This window comes from Manis pentadactyla, chromosome 2, assembly GCF_030020395.1.
Source record: "Manis pentadactyla isolate mManPen7 chromosome 2, mManPen7.hap1, whole genome shotgun sequence".
In the NCBI taxonomy this organism is placed as follows: Eukaryota; Metazoa; Chordata; class Mammalia; order Pholidota; family Manidae; genus Manis; species Manis pentadactyla.
This window is the reverse complement of record NC_080020.1, coordinates 152,370,106-152,386,694: the sequence shown is the minus strand read 5'-3', so window position 1 is coordinate 152,386,694 and position 16,589 is coordinate 152,370,106. Positions and strand designations below refer to the sequence as shown.

Sequence of the window (16,589 nt, the reverse complement as noted above, 5' to 3'; positions counted from 1 at the left end):
TCCCTTTAACTATTAAGAAAAGAGATTTGTAAGATTTAAAAATCTCTAGGCTCACATGGGTTCACTGGAGAATTCTGACACACATAATTTAAATCTCTTCAAGAGAAGAGAAGAGCAGGGACTTCCCAATTCATTTTATATGCTGGTATTACCCTTACATCAAAACCAGACAAAGACAATACAGAAAAAGAAAACTTCAGAGCAATATACTCCATGAACATATACTCCATGATGTGGAATACCTGGAGTTCTTCTACGTTGCTGGTGGGAATGTTAATTGGCACTACCATTTTGGAAAATGGTTTGTAATAATCTACTCAAGTTGAACATGCACATGACCTATGGCCCAGCATTTCTACTCTTGGGCACAGACTCAATCAAAATGTTCCCATATGGTCACCAAAAGACCTGTAAAGAATGTTAACAACAGCACTAATCGAATAACCCTGAAGACCTGTGTGCCCATCAGCAGAACCGTGGGTAAGTTACAGTACATGCGTATGATGAAATATGATTCAGCAGTGAAATGTGAAATGAGCAAACTACAGTTAACATGCAACAACATGGATGAGCCTTACACACATAATGCTGAATGAAAGAAGCCAGGAACAACAGAGTACATGTTGTATGATTCCATCACTTAAGTTAAAAAACAGGCAAAATTACTCTATGGTCTTAGAAAACAGGAGAGTGGTTATTCTCCTGGGGGGTGGTGCCTGGAAGGGGATATGGGAGATCTGAGAGGCTGGTCCTGTCTGTCTGTTGACCTGCATGCTGGTTACACAGGTGTATGTGGATTATGAATATTCATTAAGCTGTACTCTTAGGTTACACGTACTTTTCTCTATATATGGTGTAAGTTGACTAAAGGAGAAAAAAAAAAGCCTATTGGATTTGGCAACATGAAGATGATGGGTGAGCACAAGTTCTGAGGAAGTGCAGGCTTTGTGGATCTAACATTAATTACAATTTTACAAATGGTTACAGTGGAGCAGAGAGCAGTTCAGGGCTGCACCTGGTGTGCAAAGCTACTGAGCGGTTCTGCAGGGATTTGCATCCAGGGAGCAGGGCTGTGGAGCCTGAGATTTACTCCCTACACTGGCCTGGCCCTTTATCTTTGAGAGCACAGAGGCACTTTGTCTTTGTGAGGATTAAGGCAACATTAGACAGGAGGACTCAGAGTCTGAGGCTATGTTGGGGAGTCGCAACTTGCAGGGCTTGTGGGTGCCACTTTACCATTGTGGCTACACAGGCTTGTGACCAATGTTCCCGAGGACAACCAGGTGTCATGTAAGAAAACGTTCAGGATTTTAGTTAACTGTGTTCATGGAGGCAGAGAGATATACAGTACATTTCTGAAAGGCTTTGGGGTAAGGGACAATCTCTGATTATACCTGGAAAAATCATTTACGTTAAACGTTAAATTATCTCCCAAGGCCAGAGAAATGTGGCGTGTGCATTGCATGCTGCATGCATGCCCAGGCTCCACTCCTTCAGGGCACAATCTAATTTTGGTTTTGGAGAGAAAAAGCCCCACCATATCATTAGTCTTTTTTAAGAGTATGGGAATTATGATTTTGTGGTTAGGCCAGGGTATAATTAGAGGACAAAGCAGAGTTAACTTAATATAATTAGTGTTAGAGTAATCACTTAAACTACTGTATACAAAACCACTGTCTGGAGTCTTAATTAAAGGAGAGGATTACTGAAGAAAAATCATTCATCTGTTAGCTGCTTTCACACAAAAGATAGGTATACACACACAGGGACCAAATGTAAGAATAAAGCATCTGAAATTACAATATTACCAATACCAGATTGGAAAAGACTAGCCACTAAAGCAAAATGAGTCAACCCAAAGTTCTCACGCCCTTGGAGAATGTACCTAGTACATCCTTGATAACCCATTTTTAAAAATGAGTTTTCAGTGGAAATAGTTTCTGGAAGTAACTCAGGAAAATTCTTCCCAAATTAAGATAAGCTGGCTGAATGAAGTAGTCCAGGAGTCCCTTTTCTAATAAAGTATACGCAATGTACACAGGCAATATGACTTAGTCCACACATACCTATCTGATCCTCTCATTGGGAACACACACACACAGATGAAATCATTAGCGTGGAGTCTCGCAGACAAGGAACCACAATTAGTTAGAGTGGAGTCCTTTTCTGGTCCTGCTGAGATCGCTGTGCTAGGCCTACTGACTACTGCCCTGGTGTGCGTGCCCGGGAACAAATCAATGGTCTGTTAACAAGCAAAAGCCTCAGTGGCCCTCCTTCCTCAGCGAACCTCCCCTTGCTTGGGCTGTTCTCCTTCTGCCAATCTAGTTTCCAGGTTCGCCGGGTTCTATCTCACACCAGGCCCTCCTTCGGCCCCCACCCTCTCTCACAGGGGAACAAATCCTTCTGAGACCTCACAGCCATATTCTGCATGGACACTTCTGGAAGTTTCCTTTGGCTTTTCTTTCACTTCGGCCCACTCTCTGCACCTGCATGTCTAGGTGGTTGAATCAGGGCACAGCACTCTGTGGTACCTTCACAGAAAAGTTCACTACTCCAACATCAACTGAATAGTACCAGGGTCTTGTATGGCATGCAAAAATGACATAAAAAAAAGACCTCTCCTGAATTGTCTTTATACCTATCAAATTAATCCAAACTTGACAAAATACCACACAGGTAGTGAGAAAAAGGAAACAGAAGTGTAGGGAAATCTGTCTTTGGTGTTTTCAAACTTTCCTTAAAATGCAAACATTTCTTGAAATGCAGACATGAAAGTGATGAATGAGAAGTAGGTATATTTTCACCTCAACTGTCCAGTCAGAAGTGTATTTATAAACCCTTGAGTGATGTCTTGGGCTGATAAATCAACAGTGGTGGAGAACATTTCAAGTCTATTTATCATTTAAGACAAACAGCCTATTCTGAGCATGATTATTTTTATTCATCATTTAAGCTCACCTCTATGTTTGCTTCTTCTCAGTGTTAATAATATCTGGATGAGAATTCTTAATATTTAATGTTACAGCTTGCCTATTGCATGCTGATGTGGTTAAGATCACACATTTGATCATAGAACGCCAGTTTGCATTGCCAAAAAAAAAGGGTCCATTTCACATTGAAGCCCAATGATAGTCGGTTTCTTTATAAATACCCATTGTTGGTTTCAAGGTCATAAAAATCATAGAACTACACTTTTAAAGGCAATTAAGACCAAGATATTTTAAGGGACTGGCCTAATGGCATGGAAGCTCATAATTAGCAGAGGACATCCGGAATCTTACAGCACCACAATTCAGAGTGTATACAACTCAGTTAATACCCAGGACAGCCCATGAGGTCAGCGACATTGCATCAGATTCAAAGGAGAGCAACAGAAAAGAAAATCGTACCTGTTCATTCTCTTCTTCATCACTACTTAGCTTAAGGTCATCTTCTAACATACTGAAAAAAGGAACACAGAGGGTACAGATACTTAGCAAATTCGAAATAATGCAGCAACATAATATCTTTATGAGAGCAATGTTTCAGTAATATGTCTATTTTATTTCCTAATTGATTCAAATGTTCTTTTCTTTTAAGCCCTTTTCCTCTGATGCACTTAAGAAATAACTGCCAAATTACGAAGATTAACCCTCACAAGAGTCATAGGAGAAGATGGGCTGCTTCAAGAAAACGAGGCTTTAAACAAACAGAATCAAATAAGCTTTTCCACGTGAACTCTCCATTCCCCCGTTATCTGTTCGCTGCCTTCCCTGTGACAGGTGCTGAGCCCCGTCTCCATTCCCATTCACGGGGAGCAAGGAGGACTCCACCACGAACAATGAAACGATGAACTTGGGCTGTGAACAATGGCCGCGCAGCTCTTCCACCAGGCAAAGACCCGGGGCAGACATCTACCTGAAGAGCCTGCTGGGTGAGGAAAACCACTGGAGGACACTTCCAGGAAGACTCTGGGGGGCAGCTCTCCAGCATCCCCAGGTCCCTCAGAGCTGTGTGACAGAGGCAGAGGGGAGGCAAGCATACTTTTGGGGTCACAAACTTCAAACCCTGTAATTTCTGATGATGATAAAATTGTATTCCTATCTGCATTGCTGAGTTGTTTTTTTCATAGTAGTTTCCACATTAATCATGTCAAAGAAATCTCCCTCAGAAGCTCACTCCGTACCGTGAATGCAGCGCTGTCCACTGGGGGTGGGGAACAGCCATGTCTGATGTCCAGGCCCAGGGATCAGTCTGAAGACCACTGAGCCCACGTGCCTGAAGGTCACTGTCCTCCCTCTACAGGTCACCTTCCAAAGACTGTCCCCTAAAATGTGCCTATTTTCCTTTAAAGCCAATTATCAGCCTAGCATCAGTATATTCCTCTGAGTATTTCTGTAAGTGATTTCAGTGACTTTTGGAGGGAACTTGGGGTAAAGAGCTGCCAGCGAGGTGTTGGGAGCATGTCTCTTAACTTGCCCACCCCTGGTCCCATTTCTCTATTTGTAAAATGAAGGGTCATGCTGGGCAACCTGTAAAGTCCAATCCTGCTTTAGATTCTGTGAGTCTTGGAAATAAATGTGCCCTCATTTTGCCAAGTAGGAAAATTCTTGTATTTGTTCTAGAGAGCACAACTGGTAAGTTTCTAAGCAGTTTTTGGTGTACTGTTTAAGCTATAACCATTAGGACACCAAATCTGCTTCCTCACAGGCTATGGCTAGTCTACCAGCTGGGAAAAGAATCACTGTTTTATTAAATCATTGTTTTATTATTTAAACCCCAAGCAAAGAGAACATCAGCCACGGCTGGGGAGCTGCACCCCCAACCACTCTTTACATCTGTCTGGCGTGCCGTTCATTTCCCTTGACCTTACAAACTCACACGCCTGGCTTCAGAGAGGAGAGACACGGTGGTGATTTGTTGTGTAGGAAGCATGAAGGAAGGGGGCTGTGCTTTGTCTTCAAGTCCCCAGTGACAAGCACAGTGACATGCTGAATACAGTACCAATTTGTTGGCTGGGCTGTGGCACTGTCCCCAAGACTCTTTTCCTACCAAAAGGCGCAAAGGCCCTTCTGATGAAAAGAACAGAGAAGCAGGACAGTTTATTGCCTCCAAACCTCACTCCCTCCTTTGGAGTAAAATGCCAACAGCAGCCTGGATTAATCCCACACTGCCCTGCAAGCCCTGGGTGTTCCAAGGGCACTGGTCCCATAGGTGCATACGAGGAGGGGAGGGGAAAGGACACACATAAACTTTGTTAGCAATCCCTTGTTAGATGGAAGTCATGTCAAGGGTGCCTGAGAAGTTCCATCTTCATACAGGCAGTAGTCCGCACTGTAGATTTGCAGGCTCTGGCCAACCCAACAGGCCCCAAAGCAAGCACCTCAGGTTGGCCGTAAGCCAGCCATGTGACTCGGTCACCAGGAGGCTGGCACTGCTGGAAGTAACCACAGTGGTAAAAGCAGTGTGTGAGGTTCTCTTCTGAGGTAGGGTGTACAGCTTATTTTTATTTTAAGCCTGTGCTAACTGTGTAAACATGGGCACTGGTGTCTGAATCTCATACTGCTTCTCACATTCCCCGTTTCTGGGCAAGGTGCACCTCTGGGCCTTGGCTTCATCATTTCTACATCTGTCATTCTGCCCTGTCATCATCTCCAGGGGAAAAGCAGAGATCCACCTTACTTGATGAATAGCAATTACTCTCTTACGGAATTTGCCTCTCATATTTAAAATATGAATTTAATTGTTTCTGGCTGAGATCTAAAACAACGATCAAGTGTAAAAATAGTGTGTTTAAGAGGGGTGTCAAGAGAAGTTAGAATCCAGTTAAACTTCAGAATATTTTGGAATGTGATGAAATAGCAATAGAAACACTAAGCCAAATGGCTCATACACATCCCACAACAACCTTGAGGTGCCACTCGGACTCACACATGCAGCCGCAGGCCTGCACCCCAACCCCCAATGGACACACCCAGGCAGCTGAGGCTCAAGGTCACCTAAGGACACGGCCCAGCCCTTTCACTTTGTTCTGATGGTTACAGCAGGACCATCTAGCATCCCTGTGACTCGACTACCAAAGTACATGCTTGCTCCCATTCACAGCACTTCAAGTCTGGCTCAGCATTCCCAGGGTGCCCCACTTTTCACGCTGAAAGTATCAAAGTGGTCTCTTAGCCTGAGGACGAGCCGAGCTGTATTTGAGGTTGTGGCTGAACAATGACATGGTTAGAGAAGACAGGAGATGAATCTGGCCTGCTCCTAGGAGCTGTCAGTATTTGGGGAGTGGCAGGCAGATGGTGGGCTGGTTACCACACTAACACACAAACAGCACGGTGGGGCTCCCCTTCTCTGCTCCCACCCGCTGGAGGACATTTTTACCACGTAATTCTACAAGGAAGGCGATAGGCACAACAGCAAACATACAAAGGCTTTGGACCAAAAGTAAAAGAAAACACAAATGAAGTACTGGTTAGGGGAGTTGCAGAGTTGGGGGAGGGTGCGGGCTCCGACTCTGGATTTGACAAAGGGAGATACGGACTCTAACACTGGAGAGGGCTGAGGACAGACTTTGGGGAGGGTCATCTGCACTCAGCGCAGAAGCCGAGGCATCGCGCCGGCTCGCAGGGGCAGCCAGCCAGGCCCGCAGCCCCACTAGGCCTTCCTCCTACCCAGGACGCCCACCCACCCAGAGCTGCTCACTTTGAGACTCCCCCAGCCCCCGGCACACAGCACCCTCCCAGGTGCCGCAGCTCCTGTCCAGTAGTAGTGGCTCTCAGAGCTGAGCAGCTGCTCATGTAGGCCTGGGAAGCACCTTCCAGACATTACCTCATTCAGCCCCCATAGCAGCCCCTCCGAGGTGGGCACTGCTGAGCAGCAGGCCGCAGTGGTCAGAGCAGGGCTCTGAAGCCAGACTGCCCGGATGAATCCTAGCTCTGCCAATGAGCTGAGTGACCCGACACCTGCCTCAAGGGATTTTCTAGGGAAATCACTACACAATCCTTGGGAAGTGCTTAGCACAGAACCTGGCACAGAATGAGCATTTAATCAATGTCTGTTTTTATTAATATTCCTCTTTTACCTCTGAGGGTAATGCCTTAGAGCATTTAAGAAATTTGCATGGGTAAACAGTTTGGGAGAGAAGATGTTTTTGTAATAATTCCTTAAATCTATAATGATTGTGCATTGAGTATTGACCCCCCTATACAGAAATTTATTGTTGTTAACAACTATATGATCAATAAATATGAGAGATGCCCTCACACAAAAAAAATATATATATACATATATATATATATATATATAAATATATATATAAACACACTTCCAATTGTAAAATAAATAAGTAACCGGGATGTAATGTATAGCATAAGGAATATAGTCAAAATATTGTAACAACTTGGTATGGTGATAGCTGGTACCCAGAATTATCATGTATATAAATGTTGAATCACTGTGTTGTACACCTGAAACTAATGTAATGTAATACTGTTGTCAACTACCCTTCAATAAAAAAAAAATAAAAATAAAAAAATAAAAAATCTAAGCCACTCATTCTAGTTTGGGGATATTTTGGAAAGAAAAGAAGAAGTTCTTGAGAGATTGTGCAGGAGGAATATATTTTAGGTTATAATTGCTGCCCTGGTTGATTGATCTGATGTGGCCTCATGGCTGCAGAGGATGGGCTACATGCCCGTCAGCCTCAGGTCGTAAGGAGATGTGCCTCGGGAGCCAGCGTCAGCCACATGGACAGCAGCCCTTAGCAGGACCCACTGACTGATGACAACAGAGATGGGGAAATACAACAGACAATAAAAGGGGGCTTCTAAATTAAGGCCAGAGAGCAGTGATGCAGCTACAGGTGCAGAGAAACCTGGACCCTATGTCCTGACCACCTGAGGAGTCCAGGTCAGTGCCTGAGTGACTTCACAGTGGAGTCCAAACCAGATAACTGACAACTGAGACCTGAGACACTTAAAGAACTCAGGCAGGAATCTTTAAGCCATGCAAGGCTTAGATTCCATCTAATGGATGGAAGATTTAGATTCCATCCATTTTTTTCATGAGAAAATTGTGCTGGACAACTTGTTCTTGAAAGTATTGCCCAGGCATGTAACAGCAAGCCCACTGAACAGTGGGCACAGAGGCCAAAGGCTCTCTGAGCCCCGAGCAAAATGGTCTCTCACCTTGCAGCAGGGAAAGGGTCCTCACGTGAACCATGCACAGAGGAAGGGTATGATGGGAACTGGCCTCAGGACTCTGAAGAGGGAACCCAGCACAAACCTTCCCTTTGCAGCTGCTGCTGCGGGTGGACCCCTCTCCTTCTGAAAGTGGAAGATGGATGGGAACATGGCCTTGCCACCAGCAGAGGAACTGGCATCCATACCCCCAGTCATTTACTTACTCATTTATGCATGCGGAGCCAGATGGGGGCACCTGTCTGTGGATGGCACACTGTCTCCCAGGGCTGGTTTCTCTCCCATATTATACTCAGATCAGCACTGCTATTTTAGCTATTTAATTAATTAATCAGTTGATTAATTAATTAAATAATTTTATTGAAGTATAGTTGATATGCAATATTATATTGGTGTCAAGTACACAACACAGTAATTTGACAGTTACACACATTATTAAATCCTCACCTCGGTTGCATTTACTGGTGCGGTTACTATCTGTCAACACAGAAAAATGTTAACCGTACCACTGACTAAATTCTCTGAATCCTGCAGCTCTTGCATACATAACTCTAATGGAAGTTAACCACCTTATCTGAAGGTTATGTTCACTGGCTCTCAGGAAAGGGAGGAATTCAGGGCAACCCTTGCAACTTTAATATTTGATTATGGTAACATCCCCAAGTGTAGTATTTTGTAATTGAGCAACAGACAAATTTATGCTATAGCCGGTGCTTACATTTTTGAGGTACAAAATTTCTCAGGAAGCAGGAACAGTAGCTTACCCTTAACAGATGGCCAACTGCTTCTAATGCTCCTCGATATCTTACACAGGTACTACAAATGGACACATTAACTACCTTCAAATGTAATGGCAGTCATTTCACAGAGCACTGGTTTTTAATTAATAGGATTTCCCCAGAATGACTTGCCATTTGGGGCCCTTAACAGATCTAAATCCTTTAGTCCTTTAAAGTTCATTTCATTTTGCAATATCTTAACGGCTTTTTAAAAATCTGAGTTTTAATTGGACTATTTGATTTTCAGATTTGTTTCTCTAGACAGTGCTACTATTCTCTCCACTTATTAGAGATTCAAAGCCAAAGACAAATGTTTATGACACCCTATTAAACATATTCATATATGCAAGTATCTATTCTAGCAATTAGCAGTGCACAGCAGCCTACTCGTTATGCATGTACACCCCTCTGCAGGTATTCCCTAAGCCATCATCTTCACTGCTTGGAGCATAGGAAGGAAAGTCATAAAACTCATTTCATTCTTTCTGAAGTCCACTGCTCTGTCAGGGTCAGTGCTGCCATCTGCCTGGGCTTATTTTCATAAACAGGTGACCACCTTCCTCTCCACATTTGCTCAGAAGAATTTAGCTCATGCCATTCCGGTTAAGTGGGAGTCAGGAAGTCTGGGATGGGCTCACACTGGGGACTGCTGACTTAGTGCAACCGAGGCACAGATGGAGTAACTTAGTTTGGAAGCAAATGGAGAAATAGGAACAAAACAGAGGGGTGGTCTAGATAACCTATGGGTTTCTAACTCTGATGTTTTCCAATCCAGGGTTTCATAGGTACAACTTTTGAAGGAAGGTTGGCCTGTAAGGTGATGGTGTTTGCTCGCACAAACCTCCTTCCTGGACTCCGTCTTCTTAGGACTGTTCTGGTTGCCAGTGAAGCCACAAATAATCTTTTGATTCTGCCATGTTCATGTTGGGGTGAAGGTGCCTGTATCTCTTCTGTTTACAACCTTATTTTTCTTAAGAACAGTACGTTCCAACATTTCTTTTCTCCCACTTACAAGCTGAGTCCACCTGCCACCTGCTACACAGGCCCATCATCCCCTGGGGATAGCATATCATTTGCTAATTTAGGACCCTCACAAAAACCAACCTCATTTAGGAAGCCAGCTGAACCCTGGTGAGATGAATGTGTATCTTCAAAGTCTCAATTAAGCAGCTACTTTTTCCAACAGTACAGCTATCTAGCATATTAACATAGAATAAATGGAAATCAAAGGAAGGTGGAAATCAACACTAATAAAAGGACACAGTCAGTGGTACTGGGTTCTGAGATGAGTTCTGAGATGGCAAATGACAGGCTGGCCAGATTTCAGTCTGAGTTCTGCCCCTAACTATTAGCTCTGTGAACCTGGGCAAATCATTTAATCTCTCTGGACATCATTTCAACATTTCTAAAATGAAGTGTAGATAAATGACCTCTACAGTTTCTCAGCCCTGAATTTCAGAGCTCTGTGCCTTTACCAATGGGTGGAAAGTCGAAGAAGCCTGTTGGAGAATTAGAAGGGGTACTGGAGATGAGCCGATATGACTTAGTTAAAGGTAAAACTAGTAGGTTGGGATTTGAGTTAATGGCCCAAGAACTAACACTGGGAACCAGGAGCCTGGGGTGGAGTTCCGTAATTTAAGTGTTCATTTCCTTGCATGTCTGGTGAGACATTTCAAATGGTTGTTCTAAAAATCAAATAGAAAATGGACACAGCAGTGTTTTTAGATGGTAGGGTGCTATATAGAACTGGAGTGTTCGACTACTTTATGGAAAAAGCTCCCTTGTAATATGGTATGTAAGACAGAGCTCACCGTCAGGCACCAGTGCTGTAAATCTGTCAAGCTCAGAGGCTCCCAGGAGACCAGGAACAAAGGCAAGAACCGGACTGTACCCCAGAGCCCCAGCTGCACCAGGTGGCAATGGGGACTGACCTGGGGATGGTGTCAGCATCCCAGCTGAATGGCTTGAGACAAGGGGGCAAGTGTTCCTCCCTCTGTTATGAAATAACCAATTGGCTTTAGGTCTTCTCTAGTGAAATGTGATTCCAAACACACAATTAACAGCTTTTCTCTGAGAGGATCTAGAATAAAATCAGCCAGCACAAGAACATGGAGAACAGACCCATAGAGTAATGTGCCAGGACCCCAGGGAGCTTCCCCCAAGTCCTGCTGGCTCTGTTCCATGTGACACAGGAGTGTGTGTCCTCTCACACATTCTGTATCTGTAGGATTCTTCATTCTTTCAACAGGAGCAACTTGTGCCCAAACTCCAGCATGAAGACACATTTACAAAAGCACAAAGTCACAAATTACTCTTCAAGGTAACTGGAACAGTAAGTTGCGGGCTAAGTGTACTGATAAGTTCCTCCTCTGATCAGTCCTCTGGGGCAGTAAGGACTCTGAGAGGGCCGCGCGCCAATGTTGACCAAGGAACTCGACCCCAGGAGGAGAACCGCCTGACCTCCCACTGGGAGGCAGGGAGGCAGCTTCACAGGAGCGCAGCCTCGGACTTGAGCCACAGTACAACCACCTGGGGCACTTACAGGCTGCTGGGTCACCTCTGAGTTTCTGATTCAGGAGGCCTGGGGTGGGGCCACATTTGCATTTCTAGTAAGTCTCCAGGTGATGTGGAGGCTGCTGACCTAGAGGCCATGCTTTGAGAACCACTGGGCTAGGCCATAACCTCCTGCCCATGAGGGCTTTATCCATCTGGAACCTGCAAGATGGTCCTTTGAGTGGCCTCTTGAACCTATTGGGACAGGCTGGTGGGGGCCCGGGGCCCTGATGCTCAGACATGCCATGGTGTGTATTCATAGCCACATCTCCTCCAGTTTTCCCTGGCCCACAGGGTAGGGTCCAAAGAGAATCAGGGGCCTCTCCTCACACCACCCCTGTATCTGTTAAGGAGAAGGGCTTATTCATTCAATCAACTGAGCCTGACTCACTGGAATACATTTCCCAAAAGGCTGGTACCTGCCTGCAAAGAGTGCTGAGTTAGTAAGGGACAGGGACAAATAATCTACTGATTTCAATGTGCTGGGATGGGCATTAGAGCAGAGATAGGTTCAGAGAGAGCTCCCTGGAGGAGGGAGTACCTGAGCTGGCTTCAAGGTCTCAGAGGAGTCAGTGGAGTCAGGACTGATGGACATCCCACCACTGAGGAAGGCCAGGCACGGAGCGCTTGGCAAGTGGAGGTCATTCATTTCCCTCACTCCCATGGCCTTTTTTCTTTTTCTTGTTTTAAGTAATACATACACATAGTTCAGAATTGCCCAAGTAGAAAAAGTGAAATGCCTCCATCCTATCCTGTTCCTACCTGCTCACGTCCTACCCTCATCCCGCAGTCACTTTGTCTGCAGTTTCTTATATATTATTCTAGCTTTTCTTCCTGCAATAACAGGCAAATATGAACACACCACGTTAGACCCATTAGTGTAAGTACATGACACTCAAGAGCAACCATGTGGTGGACGAGCAGGATCTTAACTGGACCCTCATCATCTGGCTGCGTGCATCTGGCAGCTTCTAGGAGGCCCCCAGTGACCCCCACCTCCTGGGATGCATGCCCTGTGTATTCCCCTCCCCTGAGTGCAGCTGGACCTTGTGACTTGCTTCTAGTGAACAGCATAGGGCAAAGGTGAGAGGATGTCACTCGTGAGATCAGGTGACCTCTGCTTGCTGGTACACATACTCTTTTGCTCTTCTCGCTGGCTTGCTTGGATGCAAACAGCTGCCATGTTGTGAGCTGCTGTATGGAAAGATTCCTGTGGCAAGGAACTGAGGGAGGCCTCTGGCCAACAGCCAATGTGGAACCGAAATTGTCAGCCCAACCAGCAGGAAGCAAATCTTGTCAAAAACCACACAAGTGAGAGTGGGAGTGGGCCTTTCCCCAGGCAAGTCTTGAGGCGACTGCAGCCCTGGGGAACACCTGAATTTCAGCCTGTGAGGAACCTGTAGCCAGGGCACTCAGTCAAGCCACGCTCAGATTCCTGGCCCTCAGAAACTGTGGGATAACACAGGCTGCTTTAAGCCTCTATATTTTGGGGTAATTTGCTAGGCATCAATAAGTAACTGATAATTAACGATATTAAGTATTTAGTGTGTTCCTTTTCAAGATCACTTCCAATTACATGAGCTATTAGCAGCCATCATTCAAATTGTCCAACAGAACTAATAATACAAGCCTAAAAGGTAATTAAAACTTTCTAATAACCCCGTTATAGAAAGTAAAAAGAAACACATAAAATTAACTTTAGTAACATGTTTAAGCCAACGTATCTTTCCAACATGATAATAATATACACAGTTCAAGTGTTCAATAGCCACATGTGGCTAGTGGCTCCTTGATGCAGGCTCATACCTTTAGTGGAAGGTGAGGGGTGTTCAAATCTCCAGGAGGTTTTATGTTTCTCCCACCCACCCACACTCAGCCCTCAGCCCCCTTCAAGATGTCAATCTTTTCTACATGTCCTGTCAAACAGCGTGCATAGAACAAGCCTGTGAAAGCAGCGATTCTCTAAATTTAGAGTGTGTGCGCAGGAGCTGAGCAGGGAGAAAGGAAGGCTTTGGTCAGAACCAGTGCATGCGCACAACCCCACTGACTATCCTCGGTGAGACTGGGGCCCCAATGGCCCACTCTATGCCAGTTGAATGAGTCAGTGACCCATCTTGCTCCTAATTCTGCTGATATCGTTTACATGTCGCATGGCACTCCAGTGCACCTGTAAGCAGTGGCGTCACAGAAAAGCTGGAAGGCAGATAGCATACAGCTGCAGGCGGCCCACAAGAGGGGTATGCTCAGGGCAACGTGCTTAGGAGCCATGCCTGGGAAACCAAACAGCGGGCAGTCTTGCAAACTCATCTTGTAAAACACTGACCATTGGCAGGAGAAGACTGCATGCTTGCGGTGCTGATTTATCTCTTCCCCTATTTATCTTGGATGTAGTAAAGACACATCTCATTAGAGTTATTTGAGATACCCTACTTTTTTTTTTAGTTGTGTAGTTTTAAAGGTGTGCTGGTTGTTCTTTTCTCTTGGAAGCACAATTCTAGCCAGGGTTACTGAGTGGCCCATAGTGAACTCTTGGTCTAGGGGCCATGAAATGCTAGGCCCACTCCTGTTCAACATCCCACAACTCTTTCCACCCAGAAACTTTTCCACCCAGTTCCTGTGATTGTGAATATATGAAAATGCTCCATCTTTTCCATTTAGAGCAATGTAGGCCATGGTTATAAAGTAGCATTCTCTGAACACATCAGACTTTAAAATTGCTTCCTCCTGAAAGAAGTACGGGAGAGGAGGGCTGTATGTACTCTATCATTTCTATCAAAAAACAGCCCAGGCTTTAGAAATAGCTCTTTAATGGGGAATGCTCTCTCCTCAAAGATAGTTTTAAAATTCCTGTCCTAGTTTGTTACAAGGACTTCTAGAAAATTAGTTTCTGAACTTGATGTTCTTGTGTTAGAGAATTCAGTTCCTAAGGCTGAATGACTTTAAGTACAGTGTGCAAAAAATATGATCCTTTTCCAGGCAGACACTACAAGAGGGGTCAGAGCACTCTGACTGGGAACATAAAGTTTTCCTGGCTGTGCAAATTTGAGGCAGGCACTTCTTTACTTAAACCTCTTTGAAAGGGAATCTATTCCTAACTAGAGGGAAAATGAGATATGTACATATTTGCTCAAGTCTGTGATGCTGAATATTAATTGACTGTCAGTAGATTAGTAAGCTGGTTGCTTATTCTGTTTCTAGTAATGGTTTGCTTATTTAAATGAACTTTTGACAGTAACAATACATTGAATCTAGGATTTGTCCTTTGGTTCATGATACCCACTTTTGCATTTTTGTGGCTATTGTTATCAACAAATCAATTGTTAAGAAAGTCCCTAATTAAGAGATTTATTTGAACAGATAAACTGTTAGGCTTAGAAAAAGAACCAAACATAATCTCCTAATTAGCAAATGCATGTACTTTTAAGCTATAGCAACTTCACATTACCTGAATATGGACAACACAGTGTTTTCTGAACTTTACTGCAAGGTGGAATCACTTAGGGTCTTTAAGAAATACTGATGCCTGACTCCCACCCCACCCCCATATTCTGATATAATAGACTCGGCATGTGATCTGGGTATCCAGATTTTTCAAAGTTCCCTAGTTGATTTACAGGGAACCATCACATAACCCAGAACTGGACCAAGAAAAGAGCTGAACACCTTGAATAGTTCTAGACCTTGAATAAAATCCCAAACCCTGAGTTTTGGTTTACCCATTAATAAATGGGATGGTAGCTGAGGACAGTAAAGGTGAAGGCACATTCAAAACCGTAAAGCCTCATACGGGTTTCTCAGCAATGGGATTAGCACACCGGAGTGCTTTAAAAATACTGATTCACAGGCCTCATCCCCAGAGATTCAGATTTACTTGGTCTTGGATGGACACAGGCATCAGTATTTTTGACAAGCATCCCTAATGAATTTACTTTTCAGCCAGTGTAGAAACCTCTGCCTGAATTCCAAGTAAGCCGTCACCTTCTCCTGCAAGCCGTCCCAGCCCACAGGGCACAATTATTCCCACCTTGTCTAACTTCACACAGACAGAGTGTACTGTATTAGGTGTCAACTTATCCGGCTCTGCCTTCTCTCCACCTTCCGTTTGAATAAGAATGCTTTCAGGGGAGGGGTGTGTTTCCTCCATGCCTAGGATAAGGCACAAAGCCACCATTACTAATAAGTTAAGGAATTATCATTCTGCATTTTAGAACTCTTCAACGGTTGTTTTCAGAAAACATGGGCGGTGCCGGGGCATCTGAAATCATTTTCTGGCCTGTTCCTCAGAATTCTGCGGGGAAATACAGAAGATTCCATAGGCTATCCCACCTTTCGAATTCTCTGGAGAAGTCCCCAAACTGTCTTCAAGTGCAGCAGAGTGTATGCTGGGTTATCTGTCTGCTGACCTCTCAGCACCAACGCCCCTTTAAAGCACTCTCCTGTGTTTCAGGGGCTAAAGGCCTGTGAACTACCTTTCCTAGAATCCTTGCCTGCAGGGTTTGGCACCTGAAGAGTTAGAAGGTTGAAGAAAAGAAGCCATCATTTCTCCCAGGGTGGTGAAAGCACGTGGACAAGATTCAGCAGATGGCAGATGGGAGGTTCTACTAGTGGCCTCCAGGCATCCTTTAGTGAATGCCACCTGCAGGTGCTGCAGACATCTGAGAGAATGTCATCAGCTTTCTGCCATTCTGGCATTTACTGATTTTCTGAAGGGGTCACTGATTTCCCAGTGGCTCTGTGACCATAGCTCCCCTAGCCCTTCTGATGGACTCAGAAGCCACTCATGTCTTTATTAAGTGCCTTTCTACTGCAGAGTTTCTCTTCTCTAAATTAAACTCTAGAGTAGTTTTTCTTCCCTAGATCAAACTAATTGTACATACAGTAATTAAGAACATGAAGTCTGGAGTCAAAAAAGTATGAAATCTTGCCATTTGGGACAACATGGATGGACCTAGGGGGTATTATGCCAAGTGAAATGAGTCAGACAGAGAAAGACTTATATGTGGAATCTAAAAACAACAAACAAACGAATAAACAAACAAAACAGAGAGACTCGTAAGTACAGAGCACGAACTGGTGGTTC

At 44.5% G+C, this 16,589-nt stretch overlaps 1 protein-coding gene across 4 annotated transcripts in view; it reads right to left on the bottom strand.

Annotated features, from left to right (window-relative positions):
• The window catches only part of AFF3 (ALF transcription elongation factor 3), a 507,786-nt gene that overhangs the window by 117,253 nt on the left and 373,944 nt on the right, over nt 1–16,589 (bottom strand). For all 4 annotated transcript variants that reach the window (XM_036879973.2, XM_057496944.1, XM_036879974.2 and 1 more), the window contains one exon: nt 3,390–3,441. In XM_036879973.2, coding sequence (XP_036735868.2) covers nt 3,390–3,441 — 52 coding nt within the window. The remainder of the gene's footprint in view (nt 1–3,389; nt 3,442–16,589) is intronic.